Source organism: Uranotaenia lowii, chromosome 2 (genome assembly GCF_029784155.1).
Source record: "Uranotaenia lowii strain MFRU-FL chromosome 2, ASM2978415v1, whole genome shotgun sequence".
Taxonomy (NCBI): domain Eukaryota; kingdom Metazoa; phylum Arthropoda; class Insecta; order Diptera; family Culicidae; genus Uranotaenia; species Uranotaenia lowii.
The window spans coordinates 411,402,110-411,418,688 of NC_073692.1; the positions used below are offsets into that span (position 1 = coordinate 411,402,110).

General features: G+C 41.2%; 2 protein-coding genes across 2 annotated transcripts; one reads left to right on the forward strand and one right to left on the reverse strand.

Annotated features, from left to right (window-relative positions):
- The first annotated feature begins 3,570 nt into the window (after positions 1 to 3,570).
- Positions 3,571 to 13,825, forward strand: LOC129746601 (delta-like protein 1). The gene is made up of 4 exons (XM_055740338.1): positions 3,571 to 3,784; positions 12,637 to 12,934; positions 13,002 to 13,193; positions 13,253 to 13,825. The coding sequence occupies exons 1-4, from the start codon at positions 3,662 to 3,664 to the stop codon at positions 13,804 to 13,806; spliced, it is 1,167 nt and encodes a 388-aa protein (XP_055596313.1). The 5' UTR covers positions 3,571 to 3,661; the 3' UTR covers positions 13,807 to 13,825.
- Positions 13,826 to 13,933: 108 nt separating this feature from the next.
- Positions 13,934 to 15,619, reverse strand: LOC129746602 (protein lethal(2)k10201). Its single transcript, XM_055740340.1, has 3 exons — positions 15,395 to 15,619; positions 15,108 to 15,309; positions 13,934 to 14,374 (listed from the first exon to the last, which is right to left on the reverse strand). Exons 1-3 carry the CDS (start codon positions 15,571 to 15,573, stop codon positions 13,961 to 13,963), a joined length of 795 nt encoding a protein of 264 aa, XP_055596315.1. The 5' UTR covers positions 15,574 to 15,619; the 3' UTR covers positions 13,934 to 13,960.
- Positions 15,620 to 16,579: the final 960 nt, after the last annotated feature.

The following is a 16,579-nucleotide window of genomic DNA, read 5'->3' on the forward strand; positions in this document are numbered from 1 at the left end:
ACTCACGATCATTGCTAGCCAAGAAACGATCCAATGCATAAAATTTAATAACCGCGAGATATTTCTGTCCAAAACAAACGCTTCGTCTTTTGTCGTTTGAGTCTCTGCTAACCAGTTTGTGAGTACGTGCTAGATTTGTCAGTTGCTACATGGTCTTCAACTTGACTGCATGTTGGTTCCATCCTTTGTGGAAATGTTTTTAAATAATATTTTATAAGCATGGAATCAGCAGCAAGTCATGATAAACAGGAAAAATATGCCTGTTTTGCATGCTATGGTCAATAATGCACATTGACCATAGACCTTGAACGAAAATCAAATGATTTTCGTTTGATTTTGTTTGGCTAGTTCTGCTTTAAGCGTTTGTTATTAGCTCCGGCTTAACTTTTTTCCCCAACCACCAGATGTCACTTCCGAATAGTCCCAATGCATAAAATTTAATAACCGACATATTTCTCGGCGAGAAATATCCCAGTAATTACACCCAGAGAAATAACTCTGTGAGTGGGCACGGTAAAGCGTGGAACTACATGAAAAATAATATTTTTCTATTTTTTTCATTTCTGAGTGTATGGCTGTGGCTGTGATGAATTTTCAATGTAATATTTCTTACGTAAGATTTTTGGAAACCCCCCTACCCCCCTAGTAAGAGATCGTAAGCAAATGTGAAACCCCCGCACCCACCCCCCCCCCCCCCCCCCCCTATGTGCTTACGTTATTAGTGAACAGCCCCTAAATAATAATAATAAAGTATTTTTCATTGCTTTTCTTATATTTGTCATTTTAAAGTCGGCTTTTTTTGTTAGCTTTATAATTTTCTTCATTTTATAGCATTTGTTATTCTTGCAAATTTTCTATATAAGGCCCTGACATGGAGCCGAAGGGGTATAAGCACAGATCAATGCAAACATGACTCTCCATAGAAAATTCTTTCCAATTTTTCGCAAAAGTTCTCTTAAATGATTTCTCAATGTGACCAAAATTAGAAAGCTGGAATGAAATATATTTTTGAATAATTTGGACACTTAATAATTAACCGATAAAAACCTTTTTCTGCTTCAACCAATCAAATAACACTATTCCGAACTTGCTGCGTTGTTTGGCCTCGGCCAGAGGACTGCTACCGCTCTCAAACAGATGTTTCCCGTTTTTTCTGCTGAGTGAACTCTGGTATTAAACTTGGCACTTTTCACGATACCTCTATCAAACAAACAAAACAAACGATCCATAGCAACTTGAGTTTTATGTTTAAAATTTGACCAAAATTACATCGCTAGCCTAGATATCTTTTGTGCGATCGATGCGCCTCTGGTGCCGAGATTGCCCATAAATCTAGCGAAAAACTGGAAAAGAGTGTCCTGTCTGTATTAGTCTGTGGTTTAAGTGCATAAAAGCTTATTTCAAGGAAACACGCTTGTTGTTATGTTTATTCATTTTCCATATATTTAAAAAAAAATTGCATTTTTACTTTCAAACGTATAAGTATGTGAAAAAAGTTCTAAAAATCTGAAAAAAAATCAAATAAAATAGTTGAAATATGAAGAATCTTTTGGCATTATTAACCTTCCCATGCCGTTCGGGTCAATATGACCCGAAGCGCACATTTAAAATCTCTTTATCATCATTCCAATATACTGAAGAACCTGGAATTTTGACAGACCAAGTATGTTCTATGAAAATAATGATCAAGTTAACGTCAAAAAACTGAAATTTGAGTTTTGAAAATCGGTTCATTGGGAAATGAAATACAGTTAAGCAAAGCAAATATTGGATATCGTTTTTTTAAAGTTAGATTTTTTTCTACCGGAAGATCTGAGATAGCGGTCAAAATTTTCATTGAACCCCAACATATCTTTACACTGTCGGATAGATGGATTCTTGGCGATTTCAAACATCAATGATACACTTAAATACAGAAAAGCTGTTAAAAGTTATGAGCATTTTAAAAATAAAATTGATTTTTCGGACTTTTTACTTTCTGAACCAGTTTCTGATAACTTGATAATACATATCGACTTTTTTTTTTAATTTTGAGTAATAAGAACAAATAACCTACACAATGAATAAAATATCATCAAAATCGGTTAACATTTACAGCCAGGAGAACGAAATCAAACTACAACTCAAATTTTCCCGAAACGGATATTTTGCGAACGGCATGGGAAGGTTAACTTAAATCGAGCGAATCAAACAAATCGAAAGATTCCACTGATTTCAACCGCGATAGTTAATTTGAAGGGAATCCTTCGATTGCTTTGATCCATTAAAATTATTCATCCAAGTGAGGGCCTCATTTGATGTGCCTTTGCAAATGCTGTTAGTTTTGTTATGTTTCATAGTTGTTTGTGTTTTTTATAAGTTTTTTTTTAAATTAATCAGATGTCAATTAAATGATTTTTGTCATTTTTGTGGTTTTTGTAATATTTATAGTTTTTTTTAAATATTTTCTATTTTTGAAATTTTTTTACTGCTGTCAATTTTGTTAATTTTTGTCATTTTTGATATAATGTCGTTATATGTCATTTTGTAATTTAGGTCAGTTGTGTTTTTTTTATTTGTTTAGTAGTTTCGATAAATTTTGTAATTTTTGAAAAAAAAATTAAGTCTTGCTTTGTTTCGTAATTAGTGCATTTTTTCATCATGTTTTGCAAACTGTGCTATTTTGTGTTTTTCGTTATCGCTATAGTTAGTTTTTAAACGTTAATGTGTTCTGGCAATTACGCATTCTATAAGCTTCTGTCTTATGCGTAAATTTAAATTTAAATTTTTGTAGCATTGTACCGTCTTATTGACTTTTATTGCAATTTTTTGTTTTCTATGTATGTTTTTGTCCAATTTCCCATTTTTATGTCATTGGTTTAGCATAAGTTATTTTTTCTTGTATTTGGAAATATTATTGTTATAATTTTATTTTCCATCATAGTTGATATTTTTGTCATTTCATTCGATAGAGCCAAATTGACGCTCTTGAAATTTTATAACGGATGCCCAATCTCTACTCTACTTTCAAAGGAACTAACAATATTTAAAGCGGTTTCGTAAATAGACATGCATACAACCTTATACAAGAGGAGCGATTGTGAATTTGTGACCTCAGGTTTAGGACGCCTAAATTTATACCAAGCATTAAATCATTCAATGTTGGTATGCAAAAAAGCAAAAATTTTAGCGCCGCAAGCAACGGGATTGCATTGAATGTGAAAAATCAACAAACAAATATGACACGTACGTTAAACAGACCACGTTTCTCGTGGGATATTTATCCTTTTGGATGATTGTTACCTAACGAAAAAAAATAACATTTCTTAGGGATTTTGCTTAGTCAAAGTTTACTCAAAAATGTTTTATTTCATTATTTTTCATTGATGCAAATTTTCGGAATAAAAAAAAACTGTTTTATTCTAAAACGTCAATAAAAGCAGAATAAGATGCTCAAAGAGTTACGTACTATATACATAGCTGTTCACGAACCCAGCTCTGGCTACACGGTGCCATCTCAATTGCCATGCCAAGAGAAGACCTAGGCCATGGACTAACTAACGGCCGCAGTCGCCCAGTTGTAGTTTGGCATCTAGTCGCGACGGTTCTCTCTGCGAGTGTGTTGTCCCGGTTCCGTATTTTCCCCCATTTTCATCTTGTCTCCGATTGGACAAGTGTGATAATGAGCAACAATTGTCACTACCAGATTATTCTGATTGCTCTCGCCGGAAGTGCCCTTCTGATCGGATTGTTCCTTCCTCCTTCGGTGGAAGCCGTTCGCTATGTGCCCAAATGGAAGAAACAGGTTAGCAGCTGATCAGTGTCTTAAGTTTAGTGAAAATAAGAACTTTTTCCGGGGATTTCAGGAAAATACTAAACTTATTTTCTTAAAATTTTTAAGAAAGACTTCAACGAGTTTCTAAGCCACGAACCTCAGCAGATTCTTTTTTTTTTTATTTTGCTTTCTTGGCCCTCAAGATGCTGCCGTCTCTGTGTCCATGCGTTAAACCCCGTTATTCTGGCTGTTGTTATTTTCCGAAGCACTTGCCTGTGGTGACTCTGAAACCGGGATCAGAGCGCAACGAAAACAAGGCTAGAAGAACGAAGGAACGAATGCCTGGTGCAATTTGTGCGCGGCTAGAACTAAGACCACGACAACAACTAGCTTGGTCGTGAGGCAAAGAAAACCCCCTCCGGGGCAAATTTAAGCCCAGTGCTTTCACCGCTATTTTCCAGGTCAACTAATGGATGAAAGTAGCTCGTTTAAGAGATTTGTGAACTCATTTGGATGGATTGACATTAAAGCTAGCTTAAATTTTCCATCATTATTTTGCAGAAAAAAATATCTTGATCGTTAAAACGCCATCAACAATTTCTGTCGTTTGTGGAAGTTTCCCGAAAGAGCTCCACCTCTGTAAATATCCAGTGTCCACAATTAGACAATCGATTCAACTGTTGGGACGTTGACCACAGAATAATAATCATCAGTGGTCCTGTTATTTGATTGACACCTTCCCGTCTTCTTCGAAGACGCACGACGACCGTTAAGATCACACCTTCATCGAACTTTCTTCAATGTTTGTGCAACAAAGGTTGATGAATCATAATCCAAGTCGAGTCACCAGTTGAACTCGATTGGAAAACTTCAGCCGCGGGCTTAACTAATTCAAATAATTAAGCATACGAAAGAAAACAATGTCGGACGCCGGATAAGTCATCGTCGCTAACAGCTCTGCTGATGGCTTAGAAATTGCACGCGTGTACCACCTGAAGAGTTTCCCTTTCGATTGTGTTTTTGAACTTTCATTTCGTGATGTCAAGTACCTACCTTAAAAGACAGTTGTTGTTATCGTTGTGGATTTTGCATACAGTTTACCGGAGTGATGTTATGCATTTTTAATTGATCGTTAAGACTGTTCAAGCGTTGTGTATTATCTAACTACAATGATAATTCATAGGTCCAATGATCTTGAGGCTTCAATCGAAATTGAATTTAATCTGGAATGATTTGATTCTACTGAAAACGGAACTGATCACACTCGACCTAAGAATTAAGTTAAAAAAAATTGGAATTTAGTAATGCTAGGTATAGACTCTAATTTACAATCTTCAAAACCTTACAAGGTTATAAATTTCTTTTAAACATTTTCAGTGAAGAAATTTTGTTATTTCGAATAATCACAAAAGGTTCCAAAATAACTTGGATTTTTTTTTCAACAATTACCGTTTTTTTATTCCTCTCGGTTTGGTTCAATTTAAATTAGATTATTAGTATTTCTTCTACTCATATCAGGAGCTTTATGATTTCAAATGCTCTTTTCATGATATGACTCACACGGTCGTTTTAATCCTCATCCATCCCAGAATTCTTTACCCGTTAAAGTTCCTGTAGTGTAGATTTGACACTCCTGACTAAAATCGCTATATATCTCTTGTTTTTCACAAATTTGTAAAAAAATTATAGTTTTCCAAACCTCGTAAGGTAAACATGATTGTTGACTAGACATCTGTCAAACATCTTCCGAGTGTCGGAACCAAACAAAAGAACGGGTTGCCAATCGCCGAGGTGTTTGAAGAATTGTTCATCGTCGCTGTTTGGCAAGGTTGCCAATCACCAGCGCGAAAACTTCGGATTTCAACTTCATTGACAATACCTACCATAGGGCTGAGATAAAAGATATCTACTGCTGGCGATCCGGAGCCAGGCAGCGTCTTCACTTGCTGCCAGCCAAGGTTTTCGAGAACTGTGCGGATTTCAGCGGCTAGACTACGCCGCCAGTTGCAAGAGGGAGGGGTCGTAACGTGTATCGGGTAGTCGCGATCCCGATATGCGGGACGACCAAATGTTCGAGCGGGTGTTGGTCGAATTCGCGCGTCGGGTGGTCCTAGCCCTGATTCACGGATATGACCGACTCACGACAGGAAGAGGGGCCTTGTGCCGTAATATGTGGCGCCCGTTGGATGGGCCTCAGGATGGGTCTCGAAGAGTCGAGACGGAGAAATTTTGGGATGTGTGGATATCTCCAGACCCGAGGAGAGGCGAGTTGTTCTCGTCTCGAATTGGGTCAAGAGACGTACCGAACGAGGGCCCTCGAGACACGAGGAGAGGTTGGTAGAGTCGCCTCGAATTGTGTCAAGAGGATGGATGTGAGAGGGTCTCGAGTCACGAGGAGAGACGGGTCATGACGTCTCGAGTTTTGACAAGAGACCGAATGTGTGGGACTCGAGTCACGAGTAGCGGCGAACGGACTGCCAACCCGTGAGTCGTGAATCGTGACAAAGAGTGGATGATAATTGCTTGTGTAGCACGTATAAAAACGAGTATTTGCCGTGGAGCGCATTGTGCGAGTATGATCTCCCATGTCGGGTATAGCCTTCGTTGCAGATCCGCATGGGAATTATGGCCAGAGGCCCCAGGTGGATTTTATGGCGTAGGGATACATAGTATCATGAGCCGTCCAATTGCACCCATGGACCCAGAGTAGCAAACTGGGGGGACGCGGTGGCTCGCCGTGCCTTGGAATGCAATCCGTAAAAAGGATTTACCACCTGGGTGATCTACTAATAAAAAAAAAAGACTACGCCGCCACGAGCTTCTGGGCCTGTCTCTTCTTTGATGCCCATCTGGATTCCAGTTAAGTGCCTCTCTGCAGGTCTCGTTTTCATCTCTTCGAAGCGTGTGCCCAATCCATCTCCACTTGCGATCCCGAATCAAGATTTCTAGCGCGTTTTGATGACACAGGCGATGTAGTTCCACGTTTAAGATCCAGCGGCATAACAATCCACAGGCAGCGATTTACAAAAACTTGCAGTTTTCGCGTGGTTACCGCATAGTTATGTGCCCAATTTTCGCACCCGTACAACAATACGAATTGACGATTGAGATTAAAAATTCGGATTTTTGTACGAAGAGAGATCTGGCGTGAGTGCCAGGTTTTTCTGATCCGGGTTTCGATGTCTTTCTTGGTACAACCAAGAAAGATTTTCTTTGTTGATTTCCATCGACTTGGTCTTTTCGACTTTGATTTTAAGACCTGCTGCTTTGGAGCTTTCAGTGAGGTCGTCGAGTTTGCTCTGTATGTCTTGTTGTCTTTGGGCGAGCAAGATAATATCGTCTGCTAGGTCAAGGTCGTTCAGTTGCTCCATTGTCGAAGGATTCCACGGCAATCCTCGGTTTGGTCTACAGTCAATCGATCCAGTCAAGATCTCATCCATTACGATGAGAAAAAGCAGCGGTGATAAAATACATCTTTGTCTCACTCCAGCAGTTACCGGGATAGGTTCGGACAAGACACCGTCGTGCAAGACCTTGCACGAAAATGCCTCGTACTGTGCTTCGATGAGATGGACTAGTTTCTCTGGGACCCCTCGTCGTCTAAGAGCAGCCCAGATGTTTTCGTGGTTCAGTCGGTCAAATGCTTTTCCGAAATCAACGAACACCAGCAAACGGGAGTCCTGGAACTCGTCGATTTGTTCCAGTATTTTTCGTAGCGTTGTGATGTGGTCATTGTGGTTCACATGATCGCCCGGACCGAAATCCAGCTTGTTGCCGTCGGAGGGTAGCGTAAATTTTCTCCTGGATCCACTTGCAGAGTTCTTTGAGGGTTGAACAGATTAACGTTCTGTCTCACCAGTTATCGCTCTCTGTCAGATTTCCTTTTGTTGTAAACTGGGGTAGCACGGATTCAAGAATGAATAACACGTAGTTACTTAACACTTCATATTAAAAATGACGATTCATTAGACGAAGTAAAATACGTCGGGACTATACGTTTACAAAACAAAACATTAAGTGATTGGTTGTTGTTGTTGTTTTCTACCCGCTGGTTGGCGCGTCAATCGGCTGACAGATAGGCTGCCAGCAGTCAGCCCAGCGGTATTGCTTGTAGGGTGTTTCACGCCCTAATATCTCCTCCCTTAATACAGCCGGTGCGACTTGAACCGGATCGGCGGTCTTCTGGCCGAGAAGAACGACGAGGCACCTGCACAGCTGTTCATTGACCTCTGCTGGATCAGCAGAGCTTGATGATGATGGAGAAGGAGACGTTGAGAGAGAGACGGGACATCGGTGAAATATTTGGAGATTATTGGAACCGAACTTCTCCCCTCTCGAATGTTTCGAAATGGTTCAGCCTTGCTGTGCGATTGTGCTGTGGTGAAGTGCTGGATGCTGAATTTTTGGAACGTGGTGCTGCCTCAAATGACTCCGACGATGTGAATGGTTTGGCACTCGTGTTGCAAAAAGATGAAATCGGCACCGACCAGAGCCCAAAAGCGTCGAACAAATCGATACCGAACAAGTTAAACGATTTGTCGACCACGTGAAATGTCCCACGGCGCTGCTGGCCATTGACGTTGACATCACACTGGAACTTGAAAAGGAGCTGGAGGGGGGCACCAGAAGCCGTAGATGCATTACCTAGTGCGGGGGTGGTGGAAGGCTTCCCGATTTTCTCCCACACACGCTTCGATACCACACTGATGTCGGATCCAGTGTCCAACTGCAGTTGCACTTCAGCACCGTTAAGAAGATGAACAAATTTTTGGTTTTGTTGCACTGCATTCACTTTCACTGCATTTGCCCGAAAAGTTTTATTTTTGTTCTTGCGATAGGGTTTTGCACTTTTGTTTTCGGATAAACAATAACCGTCACGGTATCCGTTGTTGCCACAATCACTACACTTGTGGTCCTTGTACGAGCACTCACGAGTGTAGTGCATTGCGCCGCACTTCCAACAAGGGGTTGGGGGAATGTTTATGGGGGAATACACTTTTTTCGGAGAACTTATGGAAATTTGTTTCCGATTATAGTTTCGCTCCACGAACTGCACTGCTGGTGGTCCGGATGTTTCCTCGATCAGAGCAGTGTCTCTCTTCAGACACATCAGCCGCTGGCAGTCTTCAGAAAGCTGCTCCAAGGTCACGTCGTTCCGGTCCTCGATTTTTGCCAACAGTCTAGTACGCACCTCTGCATCACACTCCGCTTTCTTGCCGCAAAAAAATAATAAACATTTGAACTGCTCCTCCGTTAATTTGCTCAGTTCAAAATCGACCGCGTTCTTGTTTACACGGCATGAAAATGAAACGTAATCTTCGGTGGACTTTTTCGTTGTCTGCAGGCAACGATACCGCTTGCTGATGAGCGATTCAGCAGAACCAAACAGGATCCCCAATTTCCGAACTGTTTCATCGAATTGGTAGTCCTTCGGTAGTTTCGGAAGAATGAAGTTGACGTACCGTTCATGTTCGGCGGAACCCATCTTCCGGAGAAGCAAACGCACTTTTGCTTCGCTGTCGAGCCGGGAAGCGTCTTGCTCGAACAGGTCCTTGTACCGCGCGTACCAAGCCACGAACGTAATGTTGTTGTCCGGGTCGTACCGGAACTCCTTAATGTGATGCGACAGTGAATCTAAAATCACTTCTGGGTTTGATGCAATTTGCACACTAATTGATGACAGCGTACGGAGGAACATTTCTTGCTGCTGCCGCATGAATTCCTGCTGCTGATTGAGCATTTGTGTCGCAAATGCTTGCAGCTGTTGGAGGAGCTGGGAAAGGAGTGCGTCGGATGCTGAGAGGTGGTGTGTTGATTGATACGACTGTTGCTGTTGCTGCCCGGGGAACTGTTGAGAAAGTCCCGTCGGTGGCTGCTGACCGAACTGTGTGGGGCGAACAAAGCTTGCCATGCCAGCTGGGAGGGACTGTTGTCCACTGGGGAGCCCGTTGATGGTCCCATTTGATCCAGCGGCTAGATCCGAAGTACGGTTATGTTCTTCCGAATCCATTTCACACCGTTGTCGTTTCCGCGTGGGGGAATTAATTTTGCGATAATTCGGTGGATTTCACGGAAATTAAACGACCGACTCGTCGCCCCTGTTGTAAACTGGGGTAGCACGGATACAAGAATGAATAACACGTAGTTACTTAACACTACATATTAAAAATGACGATTTATTAGACGAGGTAAAATACGTCGCGACTATACGTTTACAAAACAAAACATAAAGTGATTGGTTGTTGTTGTTGTTTTCTACCCGCTGGTTGGCGCGTCAATCGGCTGACAGATAGGCTGCCAGCAGTGAGCCCAGGGGTATTGTTTGTAGGGTGTTTCACGCCCTAACACCTTTCGTCTTGACCTTTACGAGGATATCCTGCATCCATTCGGCCGGGAATGTTGATGATCAGCGCTCCGAGCTGCGGGTTTTGTTAGCCATCGATATTTGTGAATCGGAAGAGTTTTTCAAAATGTTCAGTCCAACACTTGAGCTGATCTGTTCGATCTGTCAACAGCTGACCTGCTCGGTCTTTCAACAGCACTCTTGCATGAGTCCTTGCACAACTATGGCGGCGAGAAATATCATATAGTAATCGGATATCTCCAATGGCGGCGGCTCTTACTTCCTCTTCGGTTAGGGACTTTTTCCAGGCTCTCTTGTCTCGTTCACAAGTTCGTTTAACTGCCTTTTCCAGCTCCGCATATCGTAAGCGATCGGCTGCTTTGGCTGACCCGGTAAATGCCTGCTCACTTAAGAATTTCGCCTTTCTCCGATCATCGACCAACCTCCAGGTTTCATCCGACATCCATTCACTTCTTCTTCCACAGACTTTACCGAGAGTACCATGGCTCGTCGTCATTCTTGATTGCACACCACTGTTCTTTGGCTGTTCCGAAGCTCGAAATTCTAGCTGTTCAACGTATGCCCTTTTCACCTTTGGGTTTTCCAGCCGGTGGACGTCGTATCGACCCAGCTGAGTGACTGGATGAACACCGAACTGTCAAACTTACGTTTTTAATTTTTTTTCCTCGGAAAATTTCCCAGTTTTCGCGACGTGTTGCGGATTTTCTAGCGTAAAATGCAGGGACCAGCCGTTTTTATCGATGCCCAGATCGAAGGATCACATACCATCTTTTTGATCGTTCATAATGCAAGTTTTCCTCTAAAGGGCGAACCACGTTTAGCTACTAATGTATAGCGATAGATGCAACTACTAATAAGGACATCGCTTTTCACCGATAAGGCCGATATATTTAGTAACAAACATAAAATTACGGTGATTTATCTCTTCATTAAAATTAAAAAAATATTTACAGTTTAGCGTCTTTCTCTCTTGTAGTTACGAGAAGGGGACCGGACACGATAATCCTGAGCCGAAGGTCGGAAACTAGACCTCCACCCTCGGCAAAGCCATGCATAGTGTCCGAGTTTGTTGCATTTAATGCAACGTTGCAGTGGTCTTCAAGTTTGCGTTTGACTTGTTGTGCGCTTCTAAGGTGGTCCAAGTACCTGGCGGAAGATTTTTTCTAAATCATTTTCTAATATCTCCGTCAGCTCGTAGAGTTTTTGGCAAATTTCCGGCACCGATCTCCGAAGGATGCCATGCAGCAACTCTTCGAAGTATTCAGGCCTAAATTCGCCAATTTTGACCTTAGCCTCCAGCCGTAGCACCCAGTCGGAGAACGATTCCTTTTTTCCATCCGCATTTCGCGGAGCTTGATTCGCTCGTAGCCTGAATCGCACAGTTCGTGAAAGTAACAAGTCAGTGCTGCAATGGCATCCTTGTAAAGGTCTAATATTTGTATGCCGGCGTTGGTGCATGATTCAATAATTCGCTGAAGATAGTCTCCGGCAAAAATCTTAATGGCCGTCAGTTTAGTTACTCCGTCCACTGGCATTTTGCAGGAAGCAATGCGCTAAAATTGGTCTCTGTATCGCATCCTTTCACATTTCTTCTCATTCGCGGGAACCTCCTTATCGAATGCCTTAAGAGGCCATGGCCCGGACAGAAAGTCGCTCATGCCTAAGGAAACAAAAAAAAATTGTGTACAAAACAAAATTTAACAAATTTATCGGCTTTATCAGTAAAAAGTGATGTCCTTTTTAGTAGGGGCTTCTTAAGATAATGAAATTTTATAGATGGACTGAATATTAGAAGAAATGGAAGATGGTGAAAATGAGCGGGTAGAATTTACTTAGAAGCATTATCATCACATATCAAATTTTTGTTCAGCACGGACCAACTACTATGAAGTGGTAGATACAGATAGAGTTGCATCTACCCTCGCACATTAGTAGGCCTAGCGTGGTTCGCTCTACGAGCGGAAAATTTGCGAACGATTAAAAAGATGGTATGTGATCGCTCAGATAAGCTCCCCCAGAAACGGATCTATCGATGTGTAGCCTTCTCAGTTTGTTATCATCGCGTACAATACAACCAGGGTTTGGTTGCGAAACGGTACGGTCGACAGTCTGATAGTGAACTACCACCGTTGCTATGATGTCCTGTTTATTTTGATTCTTTTTTAGCCACAGTTTTTTTTTTTAAATTTTTATGAAGAGGTTAATCATCGTTATGTATGTTAGTTACTTTATTCATCGGCTTTAAAAATAAATTCAAAACTTACAATAATTGGAAGAATTGACAAAATGGCAAAATTGAGTCCAGTTTTTTCAAGGCTCGTAGGTCATCGAATGTGTACAGTTGCCATTTTGATTAACTCCTATTCTAAATTGATTCGAACTTTTCAAATCAAATTAAAGCTCTAGAACTTTTATTACGGTTGCCATATACCTAGGTAAAACTGTTAGCCGAAAATTGACTATTTTCCGTATTGATACAGTAGAAAACTTATTGTTAACGTTTTTTCTCATCTTCCAGGCCTGCGAGATCCCCTCGTCGCAGAATGAGTACTCGCACTACGTGTGCGACGACAATGGGGATGTGAAGTGTCTGCCGGGATGGCAGGGAGATCTGTGTGACGTTCCGATCTGCAAGAAGGGCTGCGATCCACTGAATGGGTACTGTAAGAGACCGGGCGAGTGCCGCTGCAAGTTGGGCTTCTATGGAGAGAACTGTAATCGCTGTATTCCACTGCCCGGGTGTCAGCACGGTGGCTGTCAGGTTTCCTTCGAGTGCGTCTGCCATAAGGGCTGGGACGGGATATTCTGCTCGGAACGTGAGATGAGACACTTAACTTAAAGGTGTTCTCAATTTGTGTAATGATTTTTTTTTTAATATTTTAGCGATCTGCCGTGAGGACTGTCATCCATCTCGTGGTTACTGTGAAGCTCCCGGAGAGTGTCGTTGTCGATTGGGATGGGCTGGACCGACTTGTCGCGATTGCCAGGTTCTACCGGGATGTGTTCACGGAACATGTGGCAAACCCCTGGAGTGCAAATGTTTGCCCGGCTGGACTGGAATTCTGTGTCAAACGGGTATTTAACGAAAATATTTGAAGACTAGAAGAATATTTAAAAATTATTTTTGATTTTAGCTATCTGCTCGCCAAATTGCAGTCGGGAGCACGGCTATTGTCGACGGCCTGGAGAGTGTCGTTGCCGTATCGGATGGATGGGTAGCGATTGCAACAAATGTCACCCATATCCGGGTTGCAAAAATGGAGACTGTCGTCGTCCCTGGGAATGCAACTGTAAGCCTGGCTGGGGAGGAATGTTGTGCGATGAAGAACTCAACTACTGCGAAAAGAATCCCAATACCTGCGCTAACGGTGGCAAATGTACTTCGTTGATTAAGGACGACGGTTTCTTCCGATGTGAGTGTCCTTCCGGATACAAGGGCAAGAACTGTGAGATCTTGCCACCCTCGATGACCACCAGCAGTACGACTGAGGCTCCAACAACGACGGTTGCTTCATCAGCTGGAAGCTCAGAAGAAGCTTCAACGATGGGTTCTTCCAGCGATGAGCACGACGAACCGGAACAGATGACCAGCCTGAGGCTACAGCTGGGTAATGTTACCACCCAATATCCGGGGGAGGATTACCTGAACGATGAGTTTAGTTCGGAAGACATAGATAATGAAGCCTAGAAAAAAACCTTATCGAAAAAACATCTCAAAAGTATTCGTTTCATACGAAAGCATTTAACTATTTATTCATAAATATTTATAAACTTTATTTATTTTGAAATTTAAAAAATAAATTATTTTACTCTTATCTAAAAAACAAACTGATTCAACCGATTCAATCCGTTGGAAGACTTTCCAGCAAATCGACAACCATTTTGTTGCTCTCCAAGATATCACAATTTTTCTTCGGTTTGGTAGATCCTGTGGTCGATTTAAACGATCGAATCCGCGAGTGGCCGAAGCTAAAGTTTTTCATGCATTTCGGAACCTCCGTTGTTTGATCACTAATTTTGGCTGTTGCTGCCGCTGAATCCACGTCCATCTCACCGGAACTCGTTGAAGATTGTTTTACAATTTTGTCCCCTTTTTTAGTGTTCAGGGACTGAGTGTTCCCTTTAGTTAAACCAGTAGAAGATGATTGTTTATCGAAGCGGAAATTGTGGGGAAATTTGTGCTCCTTGATGCAGTGATCGCGACGCTCGCTTGGTGTTTGACTTTTGTGTGGACACTCCTCCAGGAAACAGGCGTACTGGAAGTGATCGTAGGTTGTTTTGAAATCGGCTTTTTATGATTTGTGGTTTAGGAATAACGAAAATACATTCGAATGCGACTTTTCAGCGAGTTTTGATAATTTTTTTTTAATAACAAATAGGAACAAACAAAACTGACAGAAATTTAATAAAAAAAAAAAATTGCCAAAAATACAAATGATAAGAATGAGCAGATGTCCGCGAGTTCAAACCCGAGAGTAAACATCGAACACAGTTGTACGGGATAAATTTTTCAATAGCTATCCGGAAGGGTGTGGCAGCCAAATGGGTCATGTCGAATTTCACAAACCGACCGCATACATTTTGTAGATTGACCCAAAAAACTTACCTATGCAAAATTTCAGCTCAATCGGACTCGATTTACGGGAGCCTCAAAAACGCTCAAAGTTTCGGTTTTTCGAACCTCAAAAATCACCAAAGGGGGGACACCAAAAGAAATCGGAAAAATTAAAATTTCAATTTTGATTCCAAATGACTCAAAATTGCATGAATAAAAATAACAGAAACGAACTAAATATTAAAATAAATTATATAATTAATTCAAAAATTACAAAAAGCAAATAACTTCAATTTTTTATGAAAATTGCCCATCTTCAATTCAGGGATGGAATTATGAATCTCGTAGGAGTAAATGTAAATGATGTTCAAATAGAATATGATGCATATGAATGATAAAATGACGATAACGATTCAATTACCAACTCAACATACCATCGGTTTCCGGGCAGCTTGCACCTGTGCGGCAAAGTAGGAATCATGCGTTTCCGACAGGTGCAAATCCAACAGGTGGGCATTGGGCAGCGTTTTCTTACAATCACCACAGGCATACCGATGCTGCAGGTTGTAGTGTCCCTCGTAATCCTGCACGTTCGAACAGCTGTACCGACAACCCGGAATGTTGCACGTTATAACTCTGAAATTTAATGAACAGATGAATCAGTTTTGAAATAATTTAGTAAGTTAAGTTGTTCGATTTGTTAAATATAGGTATATCTCACGTTTCTTCTTCCGGTTCCGCTGAAAGCTTCTCGATGTCGCTCAGCACTCCGAGTTTGACGAACTTGTTCAGATAGAAGTTGCCTTCCTGGAAGAACTCATCATCTGCAGCACGAACGCCGACACCGAATTTTTCCAACAAACCGAGCACAGCTTCCGAAGAGGTGAAACTGTTGGACATCCCGGAAAACAATAGTCAGTTATAACAAACCAACCTTTAACTGACAAATTTGCGCCACTTTTAACTATAAATGTCGCGTGTGGTAGGGGAGATGAGGGCATAACGAGCACCCGAGGCATAATGAGATCTACGCTTTTCTACGAAAGTGCGTATTTTCTTAAATAAATTTTCATGAGGATTTGTTTCGTACTTCCTATAGTATTAATTTTTCACAAATAAAGGAATCTCCTTATCATCTTTACAGAGATATTTAAAAAAAACTAGCTTGGTTCTCAAGTTACGAAAATATTATAATTTTTGAGCACCACGAAATAAGCTCTTATGATCTTAAAATAACCTTGATCTATAATGTACGCACTGCAACATGATGTACACATTGTTTCTCAATTTTTACCATCAAAAAATTTTTGATTTTTCACTTTTATCAATTTTAAAACACGTTTTTACTTAAATTTGTTGACTAGAGGCATATAGAGCACCATATTATCGAGGCATAATGAGCATTTTCTGCCGTAGAATCTAGCAGCGAATTAAAATTGATTTAAAGCGCCACACCTTGACTAGTTTTCATCCGACAATTTAGCCTATTGGTAAGGTGTCGGAGAGGTAATCAAAAGACTAGAGTTAGATTTCTGTTCGAGGTGATTTATTTCCATTCACAATTCATGATCGATTTTTTTATTGTTACATTATACGGCTAGTAGCATCATCCTCCGAACAAAGCACTTAATGTATGAGCGTGCGTGAATTGTTTGTATTCTAGAAACAGACCTAGATTATTTTGTTATTGCTTTGTTTGATGAATCTACGACTTACCTGACTTCATCGAATTGAATTCGCTGCTAAATTCCCCGGCAAAAACGCACATCTTGCTCTGATTAATGGTGCTCATACTGCCTCAGGGGGGGTTCTCATTATGCCTCCACAGTGGCTGGTTTTCAGCTTTTGGCAAAGTTTTTTAAAATGCATTTTTCAACGTTTTCATCTAGTTTTTCACGTTTCAGCC

What these genes read in the sequence shown, in the direction of transcription:
- LOC129746601 (XM_055740338.1), top strand. Translation starts at nt 3,662, where the DNA reads ATGAGCAACAATTGTCACTACCAGATTATTCTGATTGCTCTCGCCGGA. An exon ending in TGCCCAAATGGAAGAAACAG is followed by an intron (nt 3,785 to 12,636) that starts GTTAGCAGCTGA and finishes CTCATCTTCCAG; the next exon opens with GCCTGCGAGATCCCCTCGTC. An exon ending in TGGAATTCTGTGTCAAACGG is followed by an intron (nt 13,194 to 13,252) that starts GTATTTAACGAA and finishes TTTTGATTTTAG; the next exon opens with CTATCTGCTCGCCAAATTGC.
- LOC129746602 (XM_055740340.1), bottom strand. Translation starts at nt 15,573, where the DNA reads ATGTCCAACAGTTTCACCTCTTCGGAAGCTGTGCTCGGTTTGTTGGAA. An exon ending in GCGGAACCGGAAGAAGAAAC is followed by an intron (nt 15,310 to 15,394) that starts GTGAGATATACC and finishes ATTAAATTTCAG; the next exon opens with AGTTATAACGTGCAACATTC. An exon ending in AAGCTGCCCGGAAACCGATG is followed by an intron (nt 14,375 to 15,107) that starts GTATGTTGAGTT and finishes GATCACTTCCAG; the next exon opens with TACGCCTGTTTCCTGGAGGA.